Below are 24865 nucleotides of genomic sequence, written 5' to 3'. Positions count from 1 at the left end.
GAGGTCAGCATTGATGGAGGGCAGGGAATCTCCCTCACCTGGACCTTCCTGTCCCATAGTGGGCATGGGTGTCCCATGGGACTGATGAAAGACCAATGCAAAGTATCCATTTAATAGGTTGGCTCTTTCCTGGGCGTCAGTTGTCCCATCTGGTTTATCAGGGGACCAATGTTGCCCTTGCTTTTCCTCCGGCTCCCCACATATCTGAAAAAGGACTTTTTATTGTCCTTGATACTCAAAGCTAGTTGGAGTTCAGTTGTAGCTGAATAATGAAAAAAAATGAGTCTATTATGCTTGCAGATAAAATATACTGCCAAGATGCTTGGGTTGCTCACAGTGTTGGGGAAAATTTAAATCCAGACAACTATTTTAAGACTTAAAAAGCCCAAAAAAACCCTGAAAACCTTTTCATTGGTGTTTCATTTTGTAAAAGGTTATTTATAGATCCTTACATTTTTGCCTAAATTTGACCTGACTATATCCAGTAGCCATTTCATTCTTCACTGACAGGCTAATAATATAGTAGGGTTAAAAATAAATCTTGACAGAAAACATATACTTTGTTACCATTTTCATACTATAAAAATAGATGTACACAAGGCTTTCTAAAATTATTTATTGTTAAAAAACACACAATTGTGTTAACTTTAAAGGCAGTATCTGCATGCAGAATAATTATCACCTACCAGAATCCTACCAGCTCTCAGATGAAGTTCATCCAGTCCTGCTGACTTATAAATGTCTAACTTTTCTAACTGATCATGCACCAGCTCAACGTCAACAGTAGGAAGTCGGTCATTCCCACCATGCCCATTCTGTACCTTATCTAGCATGATTTTCCCTTTAGTCCAGTGAAATGCCAAAGCAAAGTAGTCATCCAGGAGTTCAGTTTCCTCCTGAGTGTTGGTAACCAGCTGTCCTGAGTTGTTAAGCCCTATGCTTCCATTTGTTTTCCTCCTGTTCCCTACATATATAAATAAGGACTTCTTATTTTCCTTGATTTCCATTTCTAGTTTAAATTCAGTTGCCACCTTAGGCTTTCTAATCTGCTCCCTACAAGTGCAGGCCATTGTTGTATAGTCCTTCTTGGCAACTTGTCCCAAGCTTCCATTGTGTGTATGCCTTTTTCTTCTTTTTCAAGAGGACCATGATATCCCTATTAAGCCAAGAGGGCTTCCCAGCCCTTCTGCTACCTTTCCTCCGCATGGGAATGGGCTTTTTTTTGTGCTTTAAGGATTGTGTCCTTGAGAAATGACTACTCTTCCTGCACTCCTTTCACCTTCAGTTCCTGGGCCTGCAGTGCTTCCCATACTGTTGCCCTGAGCCTGTTGAAATTTGCTTTTTTGCAGTCCAAAACTTCAACCCTGTTAGCTGATTTGCCTGCCTTGCGACAGACAGTGAACGTGATGGTTTCATGGTCACTGTTGCTCAGGCTTCCCTCTATATTCAAGTCGCTCACCAGATCATCTCCTTTGGCCAAGATCAAGTCTAGGAGAGTGTTACCTCTGGTTGGCCCGTGCACTTCTTGAGTCAGGCAGCACTCTTAGATACAGATGAGGGAGCAACGTGACTCATCCGACTTAGCCGAGCGTTCCTCCTAAGAGATGTCTGGATAAGTCAACCACGACAACCACGTCCCGTGTGTGCGTGGCTTCTGCCAGTTCTCAAGAAAACTCCAGATCAAGCTCCTCCCCCTGGTTTAGTGGTATGTAGTATACACCTACAGTTAGGTCTCTCTCACTTCACTCCCCCTCGTAGTTTGACCTAGAGGGTTTCGAGCCATTCATCTTTGGAGTCGATGTTGGCTTCCAAGGAGATGTACTGCTCCCTCACATAGAGCTACACCTCCACCTTTCTTACCTACTCTGTCCCTTCTGTGCAGGGTGTAGCCCTCTATGGCTACGTTCCAATCATGGGAGGAGTCCCACCAGGTCTCCATAATCCCTACTAGATTCATAGAGTCATAGACATTGGGGCTGGAAGGGACCTTGGAAGATCATCAAGTCCAGCCCCCTACCCCAAGGACAGGAAGTCAGCTGGGGTCACAGGATCCCAGCAAGATATACGTCCAATTGCCTCTTAAAGGAGTCCAGAGTAGGTGCTTGCACCACCTCTGGAGGCAGTCTGTTCCAGGCCTTGGGGACTTGGACAGTAAAGAAGTTCTTCCCTATGTCCAGCCTGAAACAGTCTTGGAGAAGTTTATGACCGTTAGACCTTGTCATCCCATGGGGCACTCTGGTGAACAGCTGTTCCCCCAGATCCTGATGTATACCCCTTATATACTAGATTGTAATGCCTACTGGAGAGTAGGAGGGCTAGCTCCTCCTGCTTGCTCCCCGTGCTCCTAGCATTAGCATATAGGTTCCCGAGTCCTCCAATTGAGACCCTCACTTTCCTGGCACACTGAGGGAGAACCATTCAAGAGTGGCTCTCCTAATGTCCCCAGCTTCAGAGCTTTCTTGTGTGCCAGTCCCTGGGCATGCTCCAGTCAGTTTTTGTCTCATCCCCCAGCGATCTTAGTTTAAAGCCCTGTCTAGAATATCAGCCATCCTGGCCAAGAACAGGGACTTACCCCTCCACTTTAGGTGGAATGCCATCCTTTCCAAGGAGTCTTTTCACCCTGACATGTCCACTGTGGTCAAAGAAACCGAAACCCTCTCGGCAGCACCACCCCTGGAGTCTTTGGTTCACTTCTTTGACGCGTCCTTCCCTCCTAGGTCCGTGGCCCACAACCAGGAGCACAGAGGAAAAACTACCTGTGCCCCTGACCTCTTGAGCCCAGCCCCCAGACCTGTAGTCACTCATGACCCGGTCCAGATTACTCCTGGCCGTGTCATTCGTGCCCATGTGGACATAGTCTTGTTGCTATAAAATGGGCCTGGGAGCAGAGACTGGGGCTGTTTACAGATGTTAAAAAAACCTCTCAAAACAGTACTTTACTTTAAACTCAGTGCACTCCTGCCCTGAGCCCAGTGCATGCCCAGAAGAAGCAGCGTGTTAGTTGGACCCAGCTCACCCAACGTCTGTATAGATTGGGTGCTTTAGTGGGGTTTTTTTGTCATTTTTATCTAATAGTTGATTTAATCAGCTATTAGATAAAAGCACCAAAAAGCCTTGCTAAGGCTCCCAATCTATACAGGTGCTGCAGAGCCAAGTTGAACTAACGTGCTGCTTCTTCCAATAAAGTGCAATTTTCTTGGTATTTTTTTTAATGTGTGTTAGCAACATTGGGTTTTATTCCAGGCCCAGCTAGTAACTTCATCTTGGGTTTATCAATCAGGGATGTCAAGCTCCAAGATTCTGTCCTTTGAAGACCCATTTTTCAAAGTTTGTTTATGCCACTCAGAGAATCGCCAAAAGAAAAATCAGGTGCAAAATACTGAACAATTTCCAGAGACTTTTTTTCTTCTTTTGCCTATTGTAGCCCTCCGGAAGGGGAGAAAGCATACCTTTGTATTCTACTCGCCCAGCTAGGACCCAGTATCTACTTAATTAATTGATTCTCAACAGGGTGCTGTGATATTACCACTGCTACAGTGTGAAACTGTCCCATGCACTTCCACTTTCAGGAGGTGCATTGGACCTGAACTGGGAAGAGCTGCAGCTGAAAGGCAGGCTGGCCTGCATCAAGTAATGCAGCTCCAACTGCCCCAGGTATTTCTGGATAAAATAAAAGTTTAAAGATCAAATTGGTTAATAATATACTAATTATAATGTTTATATTATGATATACATAATATATTCATATTATTTTTAAAACTTGGGTGTTGCTACATTGTGAAAAGTTTTGGAGAGCTGCTTGAATCTAAACAAAACTAGCAAGGGATGTGAAGGGTAACAAGAAGGGTTTCTACAAGTATGACTGTAGCAAGTGGAGGATCAGGGAAAGTGTGGGTCCGTAACTGAATGGGTGAGGCAACCTTGTAACAGAGTTCCAAGGAGGTAGAAAGAGTTCTGTCAGTGCTCAATGCCTGAAATGCTGAATGCCTTTTTCATCTCAGTCTTCACAGGCAAGGACAGCTCCCAGCCTACTACACTGAGTACCACGGTCTGGGGAGGAGATGAGCAGCCCTCAGTGGTTAAAGAACAGGTTAGGGACTGTTTAGAAAAGCTGGACATGTACAAGTCCATGGGGCCAGATAGGATGCACCCAAAGGAGCTAGGGAATTGGCTGATGTGATTGCAGAGCCACTGGCTATCATCTTTGAAAACTCATGGTGATCAGAAGTCCCGGATGATTAGAGAAGGGCAAACACAGTGCCCATGTTTAAGAAAGGGAAAAAGGAGGATCCAGGGGATTAAGGACCAGTCAGCCTTACCTCAGTCCCTCGAAAAATCATGCAGCAGCTCCTCAAGGAATCCATTTCTAAGCACTCGGAGGAGAAAAAGGTGATTAGGAACAGCCAGCGTGGATTCACCAGTGGCAGGTGCCTTCTATGATGAGATCACTGGCTGTGGATGTGGGGAGACCGGTTGATGTGGTATACCTTGATTTAGTAAGGCTTTTGATATAGTCTCCCACAACATTCTCACAGGCAAGCTAAGGAAATATTAGCCGGATGAATGCACTGTAAGATGGATAGAAAACTGGCTAGAGCATTGGGCTCAGAGGGTAGTAATCAATGGCTCGATGTATTTATCAGCAACCTGGAAGATGGCATAGAGTGCACCCTCAGCAAGTTTGCAGATGACACCAACCCAGGAGGAGTAGGAGATGCACTGGAGGGTAGGGCTAGGAATCAGTGACCTAGACAAATTGGAGGATTGGGCCAAAAGAAATCTCATGAGGTTCAACAAGGAAAAGTGCAAAAACCTGCACTTAAGATGGAAGAGTCTCATGCACCAGGGCAGACTGGGGGCTGACTGGCTAGGCAGCGGCTCTGCAGAAAAGGACTTGGGGATTACAGTGGACAATAAGCTGAGTACGAGTCAGCAGTGTGCCCTGGTTCCCAAGAAGGCTAATGCCATACTGGGCTGCATTGGTAGGTGTTTTGCCAGTAGGTCAAGGGAAGTGTTTATTCCCCTTTATTCAGCACTGGTGAGGCCACATCTGAAGTACCATGTTCAGTTTTAGGCCCCCCACTACAGAAAGGATGTGAACAAATTGGAGGGAGTCCAGTGGAGGGCAACAAAAATGGTGAGGGGGCTGGGGGACATGATGTAAGAGCCAGAGGCTGAGGGAACTGGGCTTATGTAGTTTAGAGAAGAGAAGACTGAGGAGGGATGTAATAGCAGCCTTCAATTACCTGGAGCAGGGTGTGAAAGAGGATGGAGCTCGACTGTTCTCAGTGCTGGCAGATGACAGAACAAGAAGCAACGGTCTCAAACTGCAGCAAGGGAAGTTTAGGTTAGATATTAGGAAGAATTTTCTTATCAGGAGGGTAGTAAAATACTGGAACAGGTTACCCAGAGTGGTTGTGGAATCTCCATCCTTGGAGGTTTCCAAGACCCAGCTAGACGAAGCCTTGGCTGGGATGATCTAGTTGGGGTTGGTCTTGTTTTGAGCAGGGGGTTGAACTAGATGACCTCCTGAGGTCCCTTCCAACCCTAATTTTCTATGATTCTAGATTCTAAGAACCACTGACTTAAGTTCTAGTATGCATTATCACTGTGGGGTAGTCATTTATTTTCAATTTCTCTATCTCCCTGTTTATTAAATGAAGCCAGTTCTATGGAAAGTGTTTTCTGAGTGTTGGCTAAATGGCGCTAAGTAAATGTGATGTATTCATAGTTATGAATGAAAATAGACTAATGGAATCAAAATATGAAATTGATTTTGTTGAAATAGTTTTTCCATCACCCTGCTTTCCAAAAAATTTTCTGTGCTTGACCTTTCTGTTGAGTAATATTTTATATGACTTATTTCTTCCACACAAGTATGTAAAATCTTATTTCTGAGAAAAGTGTAATTTCTGCACATTCCAAAATAGATGGAAATCCTGGGTAAAGTTCTGGGTCCACTGAAGCCAGTAGGACCGCAGTTTCACCCTTGTACCTTATGTTATGTGTTGTTAAAATTATATTTAAATAAACTATCCTGGACTACAAAGACCATATTAAGTGCTCTCTGTCCAACAGAAATTGAAGATTAGAACTTCAAGTTGTGAACTTTAATTTTTTTTAATCTATTTTTCTTTTATCATTTTCTTGTGTGGGTAAACTATCTAGTAGATCCCTTATATTTGAGGTTGTGAAATATTGTTCTAAACAAATCAATTCTTAAATGGATTTACTCATTTCTTGGTAATTTGTTTTGCCAGATGTGTGCTAGAATCCATGTATTAATAGTTCAACAACTGGCATATAATGTGGTTATTTATGGAATTACCTGGTGGTTCAGGTTATATTCAGTTGTTGAAGCAGCTTTTTCTAACCACATTCAGGAACAGGGCAGGCCGACATTGTCCAGATGATTTGGATCTCGACAGAGATGATCGTGTTGTTACCCAAACCATATACCTTTAGGGAAGTGACCTCCTTTTGCATACTTTTCTAGAAACACCATGGAACAGTGCAAACTGCAGTACAATTTGTAAGAAACATTCTCCAGATGTTGTTGAAACATCTTCAGTTTTAGCAGTGTCCATACTTCTCCCCTTTTATCCTCCTTGCCCACAGTCATTTTGAATTACCACAGCATATACGTTTAAAAGCAAATATCAGGAGAAAATGGCTGAGGTTAATGCCATTTCATCAAACCCCTGAATTTAATATGACTTGGATACATAAATAATAAAAACCAGTGTCTAGTTTGCTCAAAACTTAGATTGTTTTCAGAAGGTTTATTAACGTCAGGAAATCTTTGAATGACACTGGTCTTAGTTTTTAATTAAATTAGGTTCTTTGAGGGCCCTTATGTTTTCCCCCTCTTCATACAGAGGGTAGGGTAGGGTGGTACCTTAGAGAGACCCACTTCATCAAAAGAGAAAAGCCCACTTCATCACATACTAATACGCTACTTATATATCTGACAAAGTAAGCTGTTGCCTATAAAGCTCATGCCTCTCTGAACCAGATAGTCTCTTAAGCTGCGTCCACACAAGTGTGGATGTTCGTTTCCCCAGGAAACACCTTGTGTCCCACGCCTTGTGCTGCTGCTGCTTGTCCTCTGGGAATGCGTGTGCCATGTGCCGTCTGGCACGCAACAGGTTACCACGGGTTGGGCAGGGGAGGTTGGGGCCAGCAACTGCACTGGCCCCAGCAGCCTTACCTAGGGGCCTTAGGGAGCTGCAGCGATCCTGCCACTCAGAGCCTGACAGGATGCTGGATTGTGGCTCTGGCTGGCCAGGCTCTGGTTTTGGGTGGCATGCGCTACCCTCTCATGCACTGCTCTGCTTTTTTTTTTTTTGTGCAGGTTTTTTTTTACCCTGGGATCTCCAGGGGTTAACCCCCACCCCCACTCCCCGCACTGCTACCTTGCAGCGCAGGAACACCTGAATGTATGGTGCTGCAGACGCGTCTGTGGTGCCACATACCACATGGCCATCCTGCCCCACCTTTAGTCTTACTTCAGACTAACAGAGGGCTTAATCACCTTTTTACTCTTCACACAGTGTCCTAATGTCTTGCGCTTGCAAAGCATTTGTAAAGGTTATATTAATTGTGACTGCATCAGTGCCCCCTTGTGGTGCTGATTGTTTAGTGGCTGAGATATTACAAAGCAGACAGTCCAATTGATTTGTTATTTTTGCTTTGCTGGTGAAGAGTGACAGCTGTGGTTCTCTAGTTCAAGGCTTACAAGCAACATGTTGCCTAAGAGCTTCTGATGTTGCCTCAGAAATTACAAAGTTAAAACTGAGGTTGAAAAGGAGCATAAAATATGATGTTGCTTGCAGAATGTTATTTGCTCAGTGTTGTTGTCCATGGACCAGTGATAGTTGGGGACTGTTAGTGTACAAGAACCTTTGTTTTTGGTTCTCTTTCTGATCTTCCTTTTTTTTCCTTTGTCTGTTGAATATAGTTAATTTGTCATAGGTAATTAAGAATTGCTTATAGGGTGCTTGTTATTTTAGTATGTCTTTGTGTATTATGAGCACTTTGTGTACTTGCAGCCTGTGGGAACCCCTCAGTGCTAGAGAAAGGTCTTACTTTCAGAGCACACTGTTAAATGCTGTGCACCCTGCTTGTTTATCTCTCCAGAATTACATACCTGGTTGAGAGAAGTTTGTTCTCCAGCATAGTGCTCAGCACATAAGATCGGCTGCTCAGCCTTCTCAGGATAGAATAGATTAACTGGACCAGGAGGAAGTGGTAGATGAAGCTTTCTTCAAATAGCTAGCAGAAGTTTCCCAACTAGAAGCCCTGGTTCTCATGGGGGATTTCAATCACCCTGACATCTGCTGGGAGGGCAATACAGCAGTGTACAGGCAATCCAGGATGTTTTTGGAGAGTCTTGGGGACAACTTCCTAGTGCAAGTGCTGGAGAGGCCAGTGAGAGGCCATGCTCTTTTTGACCTGCTGCTCACAAACAGGGATTACTTGGTGGGGAATGCAGTAGTGGATGGCAACTTGGGCAGCAGTGACTACAAGATGATTGAGTTCAGGATCCTGATGGAAGGAAGGAAGGAGAGCAGCAGAGTAAAGACACTGGACTTCAGAAAAGCAGACTTTGACTCGCTCAGGGAACTCATGGGTAGGATCCCCTTGCAAGCCAGACTGAGTGGGAGAGGAGTCCAAGGGAGCTGCCTGTACTTTAAAGAAACTTTACTGAGAGTGCAGGAACAAACCATTCTGATGCACAGGAAGACTAGCAAGTATGGCAAAAGACGAGCTTGGCTTAGCAGGGAACTATTTAGTAAACTAAATCACAACATATAAGAGCAATGCTTGGGCATTAAGGGATGAATTGCAGGCAGGTCAAAGTGCAATTGGAGTTGCAGCTAGCAAGGGATGTGAAGGGTAACAAGAAGGGTTTCTACAAGTATGTCAGTAGCAAGAGGAGCATCAGGGAAAGTGTGGGTCCTTTACTGAATGGGGGAGGCAACCTTGTGACAGGATGCAGAAAAGGCTGAAGTGCTCAATGCCTTTTTCACTTTAGTCTTCACAGGCAAGGTCAGGTCCCACATTATGGCAGCAGGCAGCACAGTTTGGGGATGAGGTGAACAGTGAACAGAGGCAAAAGAACAGGTTAGGGACTATTTAGAACAGCTGGATATGTACAAGTCCATGGGACCAGATGCAGTGCATCCGCAGGTGCTGAGGGAGAGAGTTGGCTGATGTGATTGTAGATCTACTGGCCATTATCTTTGAAAACTTGTGGCAATCAGAGGAGGTCCTGGACGATTGGAAAAGGGCAGCCAACAGTGGTAAAAGAACAGGTTAGGGACTGTGACAGGCCCATGCTTGCAGTGCTGCCACTAGCATGCTCTGCCTCCTTGGGTGTGCAGCACCAGGGTCAACTTGCCTGCCACAACTTGCTGTTACCTTAGATTTTACTGGAAGGTGTTGTCCAGTGTTCTTCTCTGACCCTGGGCACCTCGGCTGGTGCTTTTTCTGTGAGGCTTCTCCTCCCCTACACCTCACCCCTTTCCACTTGGGTGGTCTGGCTTGGTTTTGATGGTATCGCAGGCACTGTCTACTCCCATGGAAGGCCTGCCTTTAGTTTTCAGCAGGGGCATGGTTATGATATGCCTGACTGGCAAATTGATAACTAAACTCAAACTGAAATCACATGGATGGCGCAGGTGAGCAGGGCAGCAATACTCACGGCACCAGGAGGTTTCATCAGTGCTCTGTACCATGTGTGGCAAGACCTGTTCAGCCCCTGTGTGATTCCGTGTTGTGGGTTGGCCCCATGGGGTTGATTTCCTGGATCAGCTGGCACCTGGCCACATGCTATAATGTCCTGAAGGCCATTTTCTTACGTCCCAGTGACCCTTGGGGTCCTGCTGCTTGCATGCTGGGGAATTTTGGGGCCACAACCGCTCAAATGCATTGGCCCAAATCAGTGGGCTTGCAGGGGGTGCTTCCCTGGGATGAGTCCCCCTGATGTCCCTGGGGCTGGTGAGGTCCTGTCCCGGTGGCCCTGAGTGTCCCTGCTGGTGGGGCTTTGCACAGGTGGGGACAAGGTTAGATCCATACCCCTTGGTTCCTCTGCAGCTGCTCTCTCACCGATACCTGGGTCCTCTCTCTCTGGTGTCTGGTCATTTGTGGCATCCTCCAGCTCACCAGGGCTCCCTGCCCCAGGAGAAGTCTCCGGCTCAGATAATGCAGGTGAGAGAGTGCTCAGACACCACAAGGCTTCTTCCTCTGTGGTCTGAATGCCTGAGCTACCTTGCAACCGGTGCTGCTGCTGTTGCTTTGGGTCTGTCTCTAGTGTGGGGAAGGCTTTCAGAGGCACGCCTGGTGCCACCTCTTTTTCTCTGTCCCTGGCCACAATTGGCAAGCTCTTCTTATCACAAGAGCTTTGAGGGGCTGGGCCATTCTGTGGTCCGTCTTCTGACTGCGTGATGCCAGCCCAGCTGCCTGCAGACCAACCAGCTGGATGCTGGCAGCATGGTGAGTTGAGTGTGGGCCTGCCACAGGGACTATTAGGAAAGCTGGACATACAATAAAAGTCCATGGGTCCAGATAGGATGCACCTGAGGGTGCTGAGGGAGTTGGCTGATGAGATTGCAGAGCCACTGGCCATCATCTCTGAAAACTCATGGCTATCAGGAAGGTCCCAGATGACTGGAGAAGGGCAAACATAGTGCCCATATTTAAGAAAGGGAAAAAGGAGGATCCACAGGACTACAAACCAGTCAGCGTCACCTCAGTCCCTGGAAAAAATCATATAGCAGATCCTCAAGCGATCCAGTTCTAAGCACTGGGAGGAGAAAGTGGTGACTAGGAATAGTCAGCATGGATTCACCAAAGGCAAGTCATGCCTGACCAACCTGATTGCCTTCTATGATGAGATGACTGGCTCTGTGGATGTGGGGAGACCAGTAGATGTGGTATACCATGATTTTCACAAGGCTTTTGATATAATCCCCCACAGTGTTCTCGCAGGCAAGCTAAAGAAGCATGGACTGGATGAATGCACTGTAATGTAGATAGAAAACTGGCTGGAGCATTGGGCTCAGAGGGTAGTAATCAATGGCTTGATGTCTAGTTGGCAGCTGGTATCAAATGGACTGCCCCAGGGGTTGGTGTTGGGCTGGTTTTGTTCAATGTCTTCATCAACAACTTAGAAAATGGCATAGAGTGCACCTTCAGCATGTTTGCAAATGAGTCCAAGCTGGTGGGGAGTGGTAGATACACTGGAGGGTAGGGCTGGGAGTCAGAGTGACCTGGAGAAATTGTAGGATTGGGCCAAAAGGAATCTCATGAGTTTCAACAAGGCCAAGTGCAAAGTCCTGCACTTAAGATGGAACAGTCCCATGCACAGGACAGGCTGGGGGCTGACTGGCTGGGCAGCAGCTCTGCAGAAAAGGATGTGGGGGTTACAGTGGACAATAAGCTGAGTATGAGCCAGCAGTATGCCCTGAAGGCTAATGCCATACTGGGCTGCATTGGTAGGTGTGTTCTCAGCAGGTCAATGGAAGTGATTATTCCCCTCTGTTCTGCACTGGTGAGGCCACATTTGGAGTACTGTGTTCAGTTTTGGGCCCCCCACTACAGAAAGAATGTGAACAAATTGGAGAGAGTCCAGCGGAGGGCAACAACATGGTGAAGGGGCTGGGGGACATGACTTATGTGGAGAGGCTGAGGGAACTGGGCTTATTTAGTTTGGAAAAGAGAAGACAGAGAGGGGCTTTAATAGCAGCCTTCAAGTACCTGAAGGGAGGTTCGAAAGAGGTGGAGCTAGACTGTTCTCAGTGGTGGAAGATGGCAGAACAAAGAGCAATGGTCTCGAGCTGCGGCAAGGGAAGTTTAGGTTAGATATTAGGAAGAATTTTCTCACTAGGAGGGTAGTAAAACACTGAAACAGCTTACTCAGAGAGGTGGTAGAATCTTCATCCTTGAAGGTTTTCAAGACCTGGCTAGACAAAACGCTGGCTGGGATGATCTAGATGGTCCTGCTTTGAGCAGGGGGTTGGACTAAATGACCTCCAGATGTTCCTTCCAACCCTATCTATGATTCTTTGTTAGTACCAAACTTAAAATCCTCTTTGGGAGATAAGCAGTATGCTGAGGCCTCAGTGCATCAACTGGTAGGTAGAGTTTGACTTCAGAATCTTCAAAATCTTTGAGCCACCTCTATTTGTGCTGTTACAGTAGAGGTTTGGGGGTTAGGGTGCACCCTTTGCACAAAAACCTGTATCAGGTACTCCACAAGGGTCATGAGGCTGATCAGCGCATACTTCTCCAACCCAAAATCCTTTTCAGAATCAATTATGTGGGAAGCTCAGTAGTTGGTAAATAGCCCTGCTTTTTGTGCATTTTTGTAAACATTTCTTGTGATATTCTTTAACAAATGTGATTTTTGACTAGCACTTCAGAAATATGTTCTAGGGGTAAAACTGATGTGGACAGTATTTGCTATATGTGTAATTGTAGAACTCTATATTAGAGACATTTAAAAACCTGTGTGTGTCACAAATAGTGAAAATGTTCTTAATTTCAACATCGTGAGATTGGAATGTTGTTTTAATCCAGGAAACATGCCAAAATCAAGGAGTTTTTGGTGATATCTTTTATGGGACCAACTCTATCATTGGCAGAGATGCTTGGCATACTTTTGGATACAAAGTACCCTATTTCAGGTGTGCTTAATTTCAAAGTAAACAATGATGTGCTGACTCTTAATGAACACCAGGGGGCACTACATTTCTATTAAAGTTAGAAAAATGGAAGAAACTGTTAAACTCCTGCATTCTTTCTATCTGTATGGGAAAAGGAAAAAAATAAGTTTTGATAATTATTGTGGTAAGGGTAGTTGTAGATAGCTTGCTTTTCAGTTTTCAGCTCTTATATAATAAGAATGCCCAGGTCAAAATGTCCTTATAATTATTTATATAAATTATTTATATGAAAACGTGTTTGCTGTTACGCCCTGGTCAGGATCAGGCTCTGTTATGGTAGTTGTTGTGTAAACGCATATAAAGACATGGTCCACATTCTACAGAGAGCTTGAAGTGTAACACCTTGATCCTACACGCTGCTCTGTGCGGGTTCATGTATAGCAAAATTTGTTCTGGCTTTTAAAACTTAGATGGCAGAGTTGATTTGCCCCTTATAGACTACCCAAAGTAGATGTTTTAATTTATACACCTATAGTGCAAGCTTTTGTGAGCTTACTTAGATTTACAGGTATGTTTAAAACCATGGAAACAGAGGCTTGTCTAGAGACTTGATTGGATAATTATTTTAAATTTCATACTGTTTTAATTGTCCCAAAGAATCTTGTTACAAATGTACATGACTTGATGCTTTTTTCATAAAAACATCTTAACCATTGCACTGACCACAAATACAGTTACAGAGAGGAAAGAAATGCCTTAAATAGTTAAGGAACAAACAGGAAATATCCATTTTGACAATTTGCAAAGTAGGATTGAAAGAATAATCTCTGCCACTACAAATTACTGGAAATCAGCTTTTTTGCAGTTTTGTAAGGTAAATTCTGTAAATATGGTAAGATATAGGGTTAAGTCAAATGATATTTTAAGTAAGGAGTAATACCGGTGGGGCAGTGCTCTCTGTAATACAACAAAACACTAGAGCTAGGCCTCCTATGTGAATTTAATACAAAGGCAAGGTGCCACATTAAAGTCAAAGCCTGCCATTTGTAGAAGAGGTATACCACAAATATGTTGCATTACAGATTTCTAGCCCCTTACCTGTCAAGGAACATCCACCCTGTTCTGAATGAAATGGGAGAACAGTGTTCATGGCTTATTCCATCTTTTCCCTGTCTTCAAAGACTGTTGGCAAGTATCAGTAGCAGTTGTCGGAGGCAGACTGAAATGGTGGTGGTACTCTATACCATGATTCCCTTGTGTTTTCATCTGATTCTAAACTTTTGTTAAGGAAAGCTCTCACACTGTGCTCTAAGATTCTAATTGCACACGTGTTTTGACCATACTGGTATAATGCTGAGTCTAACAGCGAAACAGTAGCTGTAGAACCAAATAGTGAAAAGTTGCTCAATGTTGTTCAATTGATTTTATGTATTTGATGGAGGAGAGGAAGAATATTTGGCGTGGCCATAAAAGGCTGTACAGATCAGAGTGGGAAAAGGAAACAGAAAGAAGGTAGCAGAGATCATTGAGAGTAGTATAGAGTGAAGAACAGGAAGTTACAAAAGTATAGAATATTGAAGTCTTGTGAGTATATGAAAATGCCTTTATTCATTTAAAAAAGAAAAACAGTTTCCTTTTTCTCATAATTGAAAAGGTTGAAATTTTTAGCCACAACTACCTGAAGGCTTAAAATCAGAATAGAAATAATCCCCTCCCCCTCTTAGTCTTATCTCATGATTTTGGGGGGTTCCTGACTCATTATGTTGGAATGCTTGGAACTGGGAATTCAGTCTGGGCTGTATACCATTGGTTTATTCTGCGGTCAGAAAAATGCCCAACCTGAAGGGTCAGTAGCCAGTCCTTGTAGCCCATCTTAACTACTGTGAACGCCCTGCTATTAACAGTATTGAAACTGACTAGGATCTGTAAATTTCAAGGCTACTACTGTCAAGGTGCTCTAACAATGTAAATTGCCTTGATGAGGTGTGAACAGCTGAAGAGCAGCTGGAGGGCAGAATCTGAGTAACCATGTAATTTAGCAGATTTGAGGGCACTTGTGTTTGAAGCTTTGGTCTAAACACCTCTCCCAACTAATAGTTTAGTCCAGAAGAAGAAATCACCAAAAAACCCAAACAAAAACTTGCTTCTTTTATATATCCTGAACAGTCTTGGCTATAACAACATTCCTACCCTACTATAACAATGTACCAAACATTAAGGAATTGTGAAAAGGTGAGAACAGGCTTTTCCTCCTCAATGTTTAAAGTGGCTTAAGAGGTGCTTTTAATACTGTAATCAGTGGGATTTGGAAAATGTCTAGTTCAGTTTGTACAGTTTCAATGGCTGCCCATCCCATATGCATGATCAATTTAACTAATATGTTGCACTGTTTTTTAGATTGATGGGAGTGGGAAGGTCAGGAAGGAGGTAGTTACAATAGTCAAGAATATACTTAACCAAGACATGGAAGAATGGTAGCAGTAGAGATGGAGAGGAAAGGACACATTCTTTTCTAGAAAGATTCTCATGCAAGTATTACCCAAATACCCATATTGGTCGAGGTTTCTTTCTTCTTTCTTGTCTTATAAACGCAAATACTTACAGATTCAAGAGAACTGTAGAGGGAAATTAACTTTAACTATTTTCATACAATATAATTCTAAAATGCTACAGAGCAACTCTTTGAAGGACACACAGAATGCTGACACCTATACGAGCTGAATGAAAAGGTAAAATAAAATGAGTCTTCATACGTAGTCTAACTAGGTAGAGTTAGACCCACACTGAGACCATAATGCTCACTTAGGAGCAGCCAGTCTCAAGCCACTCTTCTCTTACTGTGGAGTTGCTCTTTAACTTGGAGATGTTTGTTTCTGCAGGATAGTCTTGTGAAGTGCAGTATGAGTGCCCCTGCTGGGGCCCAGAATTCTCTGCACCAGCTGTTGCATCATTTCTTCTAACACACCACTGCAGATATAATGCAAAGGAGCCTCCAGTGCTTTGGGGGTTTAAAGATATCTTTATCAGATGATTGAGCCTGAACAGAGATCTCCTTTAGAAGGAGGACATGAGGCATGCTATCTCAACATATTAAAACAGGGCATAAGAGAATAACAGCTCTCATCAGAAACTTTCATAACATGCCAAATATTCAACATGTATTATAAACAAAATCAGCCTTTTCAGTCTGCAGTGAGAGAATGAATGAGCAATGTGAGCCAGAACAAACAGACCAAACCAAAAGTGTTAGAAAAATATTGTCCAGATAGACAAGCAAATGCATGTCTGGCCACAAAGCCTTTTTGCTCACTGGCAAATCAGCTCATTTCAGTCTCATGGCCTGTACAGACACTCTACCTGGACCTATGACAAAAGTATCAGCTTCCTCAGGCAGGTCATAGTTGAGTGTCCAGTAGCAATTCTAGAAATGCAGGACCTCTTAGAGTAGTAGGCAATCTTTTGGCAGGTGTGCCATAAACTAGCCCCACACTCACCCTGAGTCACACTCCAATCCTCTTCCCTGTCCAGTCTGCTACTCTGCTTTCTGCTTCCTGCTTTGTGCTCCCTATACAATCTGCTGCTCTGTATTTTGCTCTTTGCTGATTCCCTGCATGATCTACTACTCTGCTTTCTGCTTCCTGTCCTATTTGCTGCTGTGATACCTGTCTCTTCAGTCTGCTGCATGCCACATGCAGAGGTTGTTCATGACACTTGTAGCACACATGCCACAGGTTAACCACTTCTGCCACCTTTTGAGATCATTTCAAGGTAGAGATAATTTGGAAGCAGGATGCTGTGGTTATGGTCTGTAGGTAGTTACTGGGACTGAGGCTGACAGAACAGAGTAGGGGAGAGGAAAGAAGCTGTACCAAGGGAAGATGCTAATTTAGGGCTTGAGACTACTCCACCTGTTGTGATCCTCTTCCACCCTGCTTGAGTCTCTGAAAGACAGTTAATGCAAAAGGTGGATGGTGCTTCTTGCTCACTGCTCTTTTGTGATTTAGTCTAATTATAAGATGATACATTATATGAGTAAGCATGCTTATGTTTTTTCAGAGACTTGAGCAGGTTGGAATAGTATCACACTCAGATGCCAAAGTCTGCTTAGACATATAGTAAATGAAATAAGATCTGGGCCTTAGTTTTTAGAATCCCAAATGTAGGAAGGAGGTAGGGCTCTCATTTCAAGAGAGAAAATGTGAAATCAGCCTGCAGATCCTAAATGCAGTGGTTCTCAACCTTTTAGGACTCAAGATACCCGTTGATATAGTCCAGTTACCTCTCACTAGACTCAAGGCATCCCATAGAGAATGTTAGCTCTTACGTTTTCACTTTTTTTTTTTTTTTAGTATAGAAAAATAATAGAGCAACTCATCTCTTGCAAAGAACTTGGATCATACCAGGTCAGAATGCTTTTAACACTATGGATTCCTATTTAAAATCTCTGGGTTTATCTTGTGAATCCTGTTTGGGCACCAAATAGAGCTAACATTGCATGGCACCCCTGAAAGGATCTCAAGGCACTCCAGGGTGAGAATCACTGCCTTAATGTAACTTTCTCCTGATCCTTTTGCTTTCTGCATTTTCCTTTAGGAATGTGACTCTATCGTGTGCGCGTGCGTGTGTGCGTGCGTGTGCGTGGCACACTCAGTGTCACAGGCTGGACCATATATGCAAACCGAGTGCTCCTCCCTTATGCATACATCTCTTCCCTACGGGCTCCCATTTTCATTCCCATCATGCTTCCTAATATATGTTGGGGGATCCTTTTTTTCCCCTGTCTATATGAGACCTCTGCTTGTAATGGACAGAAGATGCGTTATGGGAGTCAGTCCAGGGGTGGAAGGGTAGGGGTGCACACTGAAACTGGAGGAAATGGTGCCTCCTGCTTGTATTTGCTAGTAGGTGTAGTTTCTGGTTCTTTCCTGGGTATAGTTCCTCCTGCCCAAGACAGTTGGTGGTTGCAACATCTGTAGAATGAATTCCTTCTTTGATATTTTTGTCTTCCCCTTCCTTCCCCTATGTTTTCCCTGTTTCTCTCTTTCAGTGTTACCCCCTCTCTTCCTTTTCTAATTTTTTTTTCCTCTTCACCTACTTAGTGTTTTTAACAACTTGAATCTTTAAAGCATTGAACTGGGTGAATACTAATCTGTCTCTTTGTCCTTTCCCATACCTTAACTAAGCTGTCTGGCTTCCTCTTCTCTTTCTTTTCCTTCCCCTCCCCCTTCCCCCCAAAATTTACCCCTCCTATGTAAAAGAGATTAAGTTGAAATAGGAGGTTTATTTAATTGTCTTGCATATAATTTATAGGTATAGTATGCTCATTGTAACTAGGGTTCCTGTCAGGCTTTAAACTGGGTGCCCACCTCCAGCAAGAAAGAAAGCAGACAAGACATTTAAAGCATTCCCTTGCTTGATCCGCTTTTAAATAACTAAAAAGTCTTTTTACCCTACCGGGTTTGAATTCTAAACAGGATATGCTGTTTGAAAGAGCAGCTTTTTTTTGGTTTTGTTCTTATTTTGCTGGGTGGTTGACCAGAGGCATTTGGATTACTCTTTCTAACTTAGGCCACTATTTCTTTGACTCATCATGGTAGAACTTGGGGCCTCTTCTAAGGCTGCTGCTGTTGCTGCTAGGTTATGCAGCAGACCATAATTATTAGCTGATGCACTGATTCCTTCCCTAACGACCAAGTGTGTCAGTTTGGCAATCTGCCCAGCCACCATCAGCACCATTGCACTCACAGAACGAGGTTGCTGAGGAAAAAAATTGACGAATAATGCATGTTCACTTTCATTTTGTCAATGAACTTCACAGGGACTTAAGATTTCTGTGTGTAATCTGAGTAATGCTAGAGCTGAGCTATCTATTAATGAAAATAGACTTTAGTAGTTGGTGACGCCCTTTCTCTTGCAGTTAGTGCATGGACGAATCAAAATCTAGATAGCTAAACATTGAGGGAAATTATCTTTTATTTTGCAGGGTTTTAGGCACAGACCTGACTTGAAGGGTTTGAACTATTAAAAGGAAAATGCTGCAAGTGCTCACTTGAATGTCATGCATTTCCAACATGTTCTTGCTGCTGTAGTGGGCTGTGCATTTCCCTTTATAGCAGCATACTGTTTCTGCTTCATTCCTAAAACAGAACAAAACTGCCAGTGTAATCTGTGAGCCTTCCTGCTCTCTGCCCTGAAAAACGTTGCCAGGGCTAAAAAGGGAAAATGCTTCCAGCAGAGACTCTAAAATCGCTTATGAAATTAGTATTACACTTGGGGCCATTAATCCGCTGGTACAGCCTAAAATACAAACAGAAAAATGTACATTGTTTTGTGACATGGTGGTTTGGGAGTTTTCCTAAGAGACTGATTGTTATCTCTGAAATAACATGAATTCAACATGGGACACTACAGCCTAGGATGTTTATTTATATATTGAATTGTATACATGTGAGTCAGGAAAATTCAAAATGGACAGACTTGCCTGTGTGTCTGTGAAGGTAATACCTATTTAAATCTTAAATTTCTCCCTTTTCCCACTACCCTGCACCTTTCTTTGCATAAACAATTATTTTTACATTTTCAAATTAGTTGCTTTTTACCTGTAATGGCCAAGTAATTTGTAGGTGCAGATAGAATTTGAATGCCTAGTTACCTGATGTCAGTGTAAATATTGGAGCACAATGTAAAGTCTTTGTATAAATTCGGCCCTTTAAAATCTCCCTCTGGAGTTGTGCCTTTCCTCTTCCTGGAATAGTGATAAATCCACTAACCCTCACTGTATTCAGAAGAGAACTGAATCACACGGTGTTTGGGAAGAGGAATGAAAGCTCATTTTCTTTGAATAAGGTGGTTAAGAATTGGCCCCAAATCAGACTGGTTGTTCAGATGCATTGTGCTCTAACTCCAAAATCACATACCATCTTCTCAAATTGCTTCATTCTCCAGAGCCTTAATCTATGGTAACAACTGAGGCAAAATGCTACAGAATTGAGAGAGCTGTGCTGATGCTCATATCTCCATCTGAAAGCAGACTCTAGTATTATTCCACACATGGAAATCCATTCCCTTTTAGGGCCTACATTAAAAAAAGTACCAAGTCTGACAGGGTTAATAGACAGGAAGCTGCAGCTGCAGCCACTAATACGGAAGTCAGATTTTTGTTTAACTGACAGCTTTAGCAGGCCTGAGGATGGGGGAGGGGGAATTTGAGACTACAGCATCTGTGGTGCAATACTGATGATTTTTGCTATTTACTGTAGCTTTTCATTTCTTTTCTTTCCTTTTTTTTTAGTTAAGGAAACCAGCTCCCTACCCTGTAATCCAAAATATGTTTTTGTTGAAATCAAACACGCCATGGTTTTCACCTAGATTCTGGTATCACAATGTCTAATGAAATTATGCTCTGGGTATGTGACTTTTAGTGTTAATTTTAGGGGGGTTTAAAATCTGTAAGAAAATCATTCATTCTGGTCTTTCAGTTTTTCTTTAATTTTGTTCCCTCCTGTCTGTTCTGTGTCAAGATGCTTTCCTCCTTTTCTAAAGCACGGCTTTTTCTGAATGGGGTTTATTTCAGAATACCAGCAAAGTGATTTTAGCTTTTCTCCTAGACCTGGATGATGAACCCTCTTTGTTGCTGATTTAAAATCTCTGAGTTCAGTCAGTAATGACAGTTTGAGATGCATTTTATTTGTGCAGGCAGTTAGTGATCACTTTCCCCTGCTTGAAAATCTGGGTGTTTTTTATCAAGAGTTCTTGTTTGGGGTCTCTTTTTAAGTTTCTTCTGCTGAAGCAGGCCTAGCTTAGCCTGTCTTCTCTATGCACAGGATGGCTCCTGCTTGCCAGAGCTGCACAAAGATAATCGCTCAGGAAGTGTTTCAGCCAATCCCCTGAAGCTTTACATTCAGATTTACCAAAGTAGCCAATCCAGGATTAGCTTTTATTAGGAAGACAGATCATCAAGCTGAAGTGCCAAGCCCTTTCTGTCTGAGTACTGAGAGCCTGTCCTCCATGTTTTATAAGTATTGACATAACACTGTGTTAACAATGCATCCACAGAGGTAAGCTTTACTTTTTACATTTTTTTTCTCTAAGACCTATGAGCTGTGGGCTGAGAGTGTGATTCTCTGTGATCTGTCGTGCAAAACTCACACCACAGCACTTTATTAAGTTGAAACTGTTTAAATTTGCTTTCTTGGGTCACATGGTTAGTAGCCATTAGCCATAGCTTTATTTTGCAAACTGGCAAAACCTTGGCATACCTACTACTTCACAGGAGGATGGTGTTTTTAGAGTTTATCAAGATCCTGGTATTCCAAAGCAGCTTTCTCTCTCTGAGCAGTTTGCCAGCACTATTGTCTGTTGTGTCACATGCCTGCTGAAGAGAAAATGGAAGCTAGGGAGCAGATGCATTTAACTGCCCTACAGGGAGTCAAGCAGGGATAATGGCAGACAGCAGAACAGGCAAGTTTACCTTTCTAAACAGTGAATGGAACAGCTAAGATAAGTTATCTCTGAGAAAATATGGGATTTTTAAAAACCTAGACATCAGCAAAAAGTGCTAATGGCAGATTGTAGTTATTGGGCCTAGGTGGTGTTGTGCTGTTGCATCATGTTTTTTGTGCAGCTTATCTTAACTTGAAATGGATTTTGAACTTTTTTCTTATAGGAGTAGTTAATATATTATGTTTCTTTTAATGAAGGGCAATATATGGTTAATATTTTGTGCCTTTAAAAATGAGTTTCTTACACTGCAGGTTTTACAAATAGGTTTCTGGTCAATAAAATGCAGGATATCATCTGTTTATGTTTCTAATTGTTTAAAGAAAAATATGCTTTTGAATTGTTAGCTTCTTTCTCTGGCATGGTTCAAATAAACTAATGTACCTTTTATCTGTTTCTATTTTATTTTACACTCTACCAGCCACAGTTCTATGTTGTGGAGTCCAGGGGATATAAAATCATGTGTGGTTCATGTCAGTAGTACATGTTGTTCGTTTTTCTCCTTTTTTTTTTCTTTTGGTTTAATGCTACGTAATTATTTCAAATATTTCCCTTTTGATCAATTTCCAAATCTGCCAGCCTGTTGTATCTTCTTAACTGGAAAAATGAGATGGTTGCTTGAACAGTTGGTAAGTAAGCAGTGTGCTCGTCTCTGAACATTTTTAATAGTTTACAAAATATTTTGCTTTTAACAGGGTGCAGTTAGCCCAGCAGGTGAAGTATAGTCCGTGGCTAGTAGCATTAAAAATCAGGAGTTTTGTTTAGCATCTATTTGCAATGACTTGTTCATGTAAATTCTGTTCCAGCTTGAATGCACTGTTTTTCTGATAATCTGCTGCTAAACTTGAAGGTTATACTTCCTGTTTACCTCTGGCCAGTGAAAAAATTTCTACTTACTTTTTGTTCCTAGATTCTTAATTAGCATGTGTGGAGGTTAGAGTGCAGTCAGGCTGTTTCTCAGGCTTATGAGGTGTAATGAAAGTGCTAGTGCTCAGCAATGTGGTGTCCTTATACAGTTAACTGGATGTTGGTTACTAAATCTGCTTTAATACCATATGAAATATAATCTAAGATGCATTTGTTTGATTTATTAGTAATTTTGACCGTTTTGCACTTTATTGCAAATTTTAATCATAGCATTTGAGTGCATATTTTAACAAACTGCAAGGAGATAGATTCTTTAGTGTTTTAAGCCTAACTGCATTTATTTGGAATAATTTAACCCATAATGCTTATATAATTTTAAGAATGAACCCAAATCTAATCTGGTTTTAGATATTGCTGTACTTTGTCAGGATTTTATGCTAACTTTTTATAAAGGTTTCCATGACTTTGATAACATAGTGTAACATGCCATTTAACTCTGGTTGCTTCTTTGCCAAGATGAATATCTTAGTGTGAAACAGAAGTATTAACTGAAAAGTCAGATTACAAACTAAACCAAAACTGAAATGAACTGCTGTTTCAGCATACAAAAAAATGATAGTGCAGCTAAGCAGTAAGTTTGTGCTGTTTTAATTTATCTCTGATTAGTAAAATCAGAAATTGCATTTGGACATAATTTTCCTAGCAGCAATTTATACACATTAGCAGTTTGGTTTGGAGTCTGAAACATTGCACAATATTATATTTGTTTAATATGAGGAAGCAGGAGTAAGTGATCTGCAATCAAAAAGCTTGTATTAAAATGGCTCCCATAGGTTTTGTTAAACTAGGATCTGTTTCAAATCTGCACCTCCAGACACGTTGCTGACAATGAAGCATATTTGTATAAGCTGCCCTGGCGTATGTAATGAAACATAGTATCGTGAGTCTGTTAAAGTTCTCTATTTTTAATCACTCAAATATAATTCTTTTATAGTTCACAAAAAATAAATGTCTGCATTGCAGCAAGATGTCTGAGTCAAGGTAGAGACAGCAGTGTTGTTTTACAGATCAGCCCAATCACGCTGCTCCATGGAGTACTTGAGCCAATAGAAACAGAGGGTAGGTTAAAGATTGACAATTGCAGTGGCAAGACTGAGAAAGGCCTTCTGGAAATTTCTACCATCTTTGTTCCATCTAAGTAAAGCAAATTCAGCCAAGCTGAAGAATTTCATATATTTTTGGTGCTTTGTCAAGGTATGATGTTATCTCACTCCCTTTTTATAGATTGCATAATAAGAAGCACTCTGTGCTATTTTTCTACTGTGCAGGCCAGATGGGATGTGAGGTTTTATTTAAATGACAAACCCAGGGTGTGGGGGGGAAACATCTCTCCCCAAGATTTTGCAGGACTGGGTCTTGTTAATATCACAATTAGATGGAGCATGCATGAAGCAATGTAGCTGAAGTATATTCAGCTTGCAGAAAATGGCCATTATCCTGACATACACAGGAATTAATGATATAATTGCTTTTTGTTCTTTAGTAGCCAGAAGAATTAATTTCAATTGTCCAGGATGAATATGATTAGCTGTTGTTATTTAGTGCCAATATCCAGTTACTTTTGTAATTAGCTTTACAAATAATATCGTGGAGAGAAACAAAAGGGCTATCTGGATTATAAATAAGAATGAAAACAATAGATTTTGAAAAGCCACATGTCCCTTTCGTTCTTGGGGGCAGCCTGTTAGGAGTTAAATAGTGCTAGGGGGAAATGAGTGATTTTTTTTAAAACTGGTGACAGCACTTAAAAACCATTAGGATAAGGTGCAAAGTACAGACCACTTCAAATGTGATTTTTCCCTCCCATCCACAGGCACCTGAGTCTGTTTCTCATTGACTTAGAAAAAAGTGCATATTGAAGATTGGCCTTGAGCTTCACAATATGGAAATCAGCATGTGAATTTAGCTCCTCCATATTAATATTCATAGATTACATTTAGGTTTTTTTCTCTGAGCTGCCTCCCAGTGTACAGTCCCACTACTGGCAGTCTGTTTTTTTTTTAATTTATTTATTGTAGTAGCCATGTTCATCCTGTGGCTGAGAAGTGATCGAGTCAAGTCATTCTCCCACAGGACTGGTGCAACTTCAGAGTTATTGGCTAGAGGGTGGTAAATCTCAGTAAAGACTTTTTAAAACTGGAACACAAAGAATCACTCTGGAGTACCAGAGTATTACTTTATAGAGTATTTGAGATTGCAGAAGTTGCACCTAAACCTGGATTCTCACATAACCCTACATAATATTATCCACTATATCATGTAGCCTTCTCTCTCAAACTGGGCTTAGAAAACATTTCTCTTGTTAATATGTATCCTAACTTGTAAGTTGCACACCAGCTTAATTTCATAGACAACTTCCTTCTGTGGCAAAGTATGTCCTTTTAATGTTAACTGTTATACTGACAGCAGTCAAAGTATCTGTGTGGTTTACAATGGGATTAAAAATGTGTTAAAAGCTGTGTACTGATAGTGTTAATGTTGGATAGCATGGAGCCTTATTTGTAAACAATTGTTCCCAAACTCTGCCTGTAACAATCCTGCTTACATTGCTTGGGCCTCAGCTGTGCTAGTTCTTAGCCTGACAGAGAACTGAGTGATACCACAGCATTTTAACCTTTTCTTTTCCTTATGCTGAGCTTTTTTGAATGTACATAGTATACAGTAGATTATTTTAGAAGATCCTAAATGTAAAACAAACAGACAGCCCCCAAAACAAACCCCTAACATATATATATTATTGGCATTGGTGTCTAAGGCTACCTAATCATTGT

General features: G+C 42.1%; 1 protein-coding gene across 10 annotated transcripts in view; it reads left to right on the top strand.

Annotated features, from left to right (window-relative positions):
* Window positions 1–24865, top strand: part of ZMYND8 (zinc finger MYND-type containing 8) — a 115461-nt gene that overhangs the window by 11493 nt on the left and 79103 nt on the right. For 3 of the 10 annotated variants that reach the window (XM_006016700.3, XM_006016695.3, XM_025191570.1), the window contains exon 1: window positions 20625–20725. The exons of 1 other annotated variant lie outside the window; for it this stretch is intronic. In XM_006016700.3, coding sequence (XP_006016762.1) covers window positions 20712–20725 — 14 coding nt within the window. In that variant the 5' untranslated portion in view covers window positions 20625–20711. Of the gene's footprint in view, window positions 1–20624; window positions 20726–21021; window positions 21129–21347; window positions 21797–22737; window positions 23289–24865 lie in introns of those variants that run through there. 6 more of the 10 variants (XM_025191615.1, XM_025191597.1, XM_025191612.1 and 3 more) reach the window with 6 other exon arrangements.

Source organism: Alligator sinensis, unplaced genomic scaffold (assembly GCF_000455745.1).
Source record: "Alligator sinensis unplaced genomic scaffold, ASM45574v1 scaffold76_1, whole genome shotgun sequence".
Classification (NCBI taxonomy): domain Eukaryota; kingdom Metazoa; phylum Chordata; order Crocodylia; family Alligatoridae; genus Alligator; species Alligator sinensis.
This window is presented reverse-complemented; position numbering and strand designations above follow the sequence as displayed.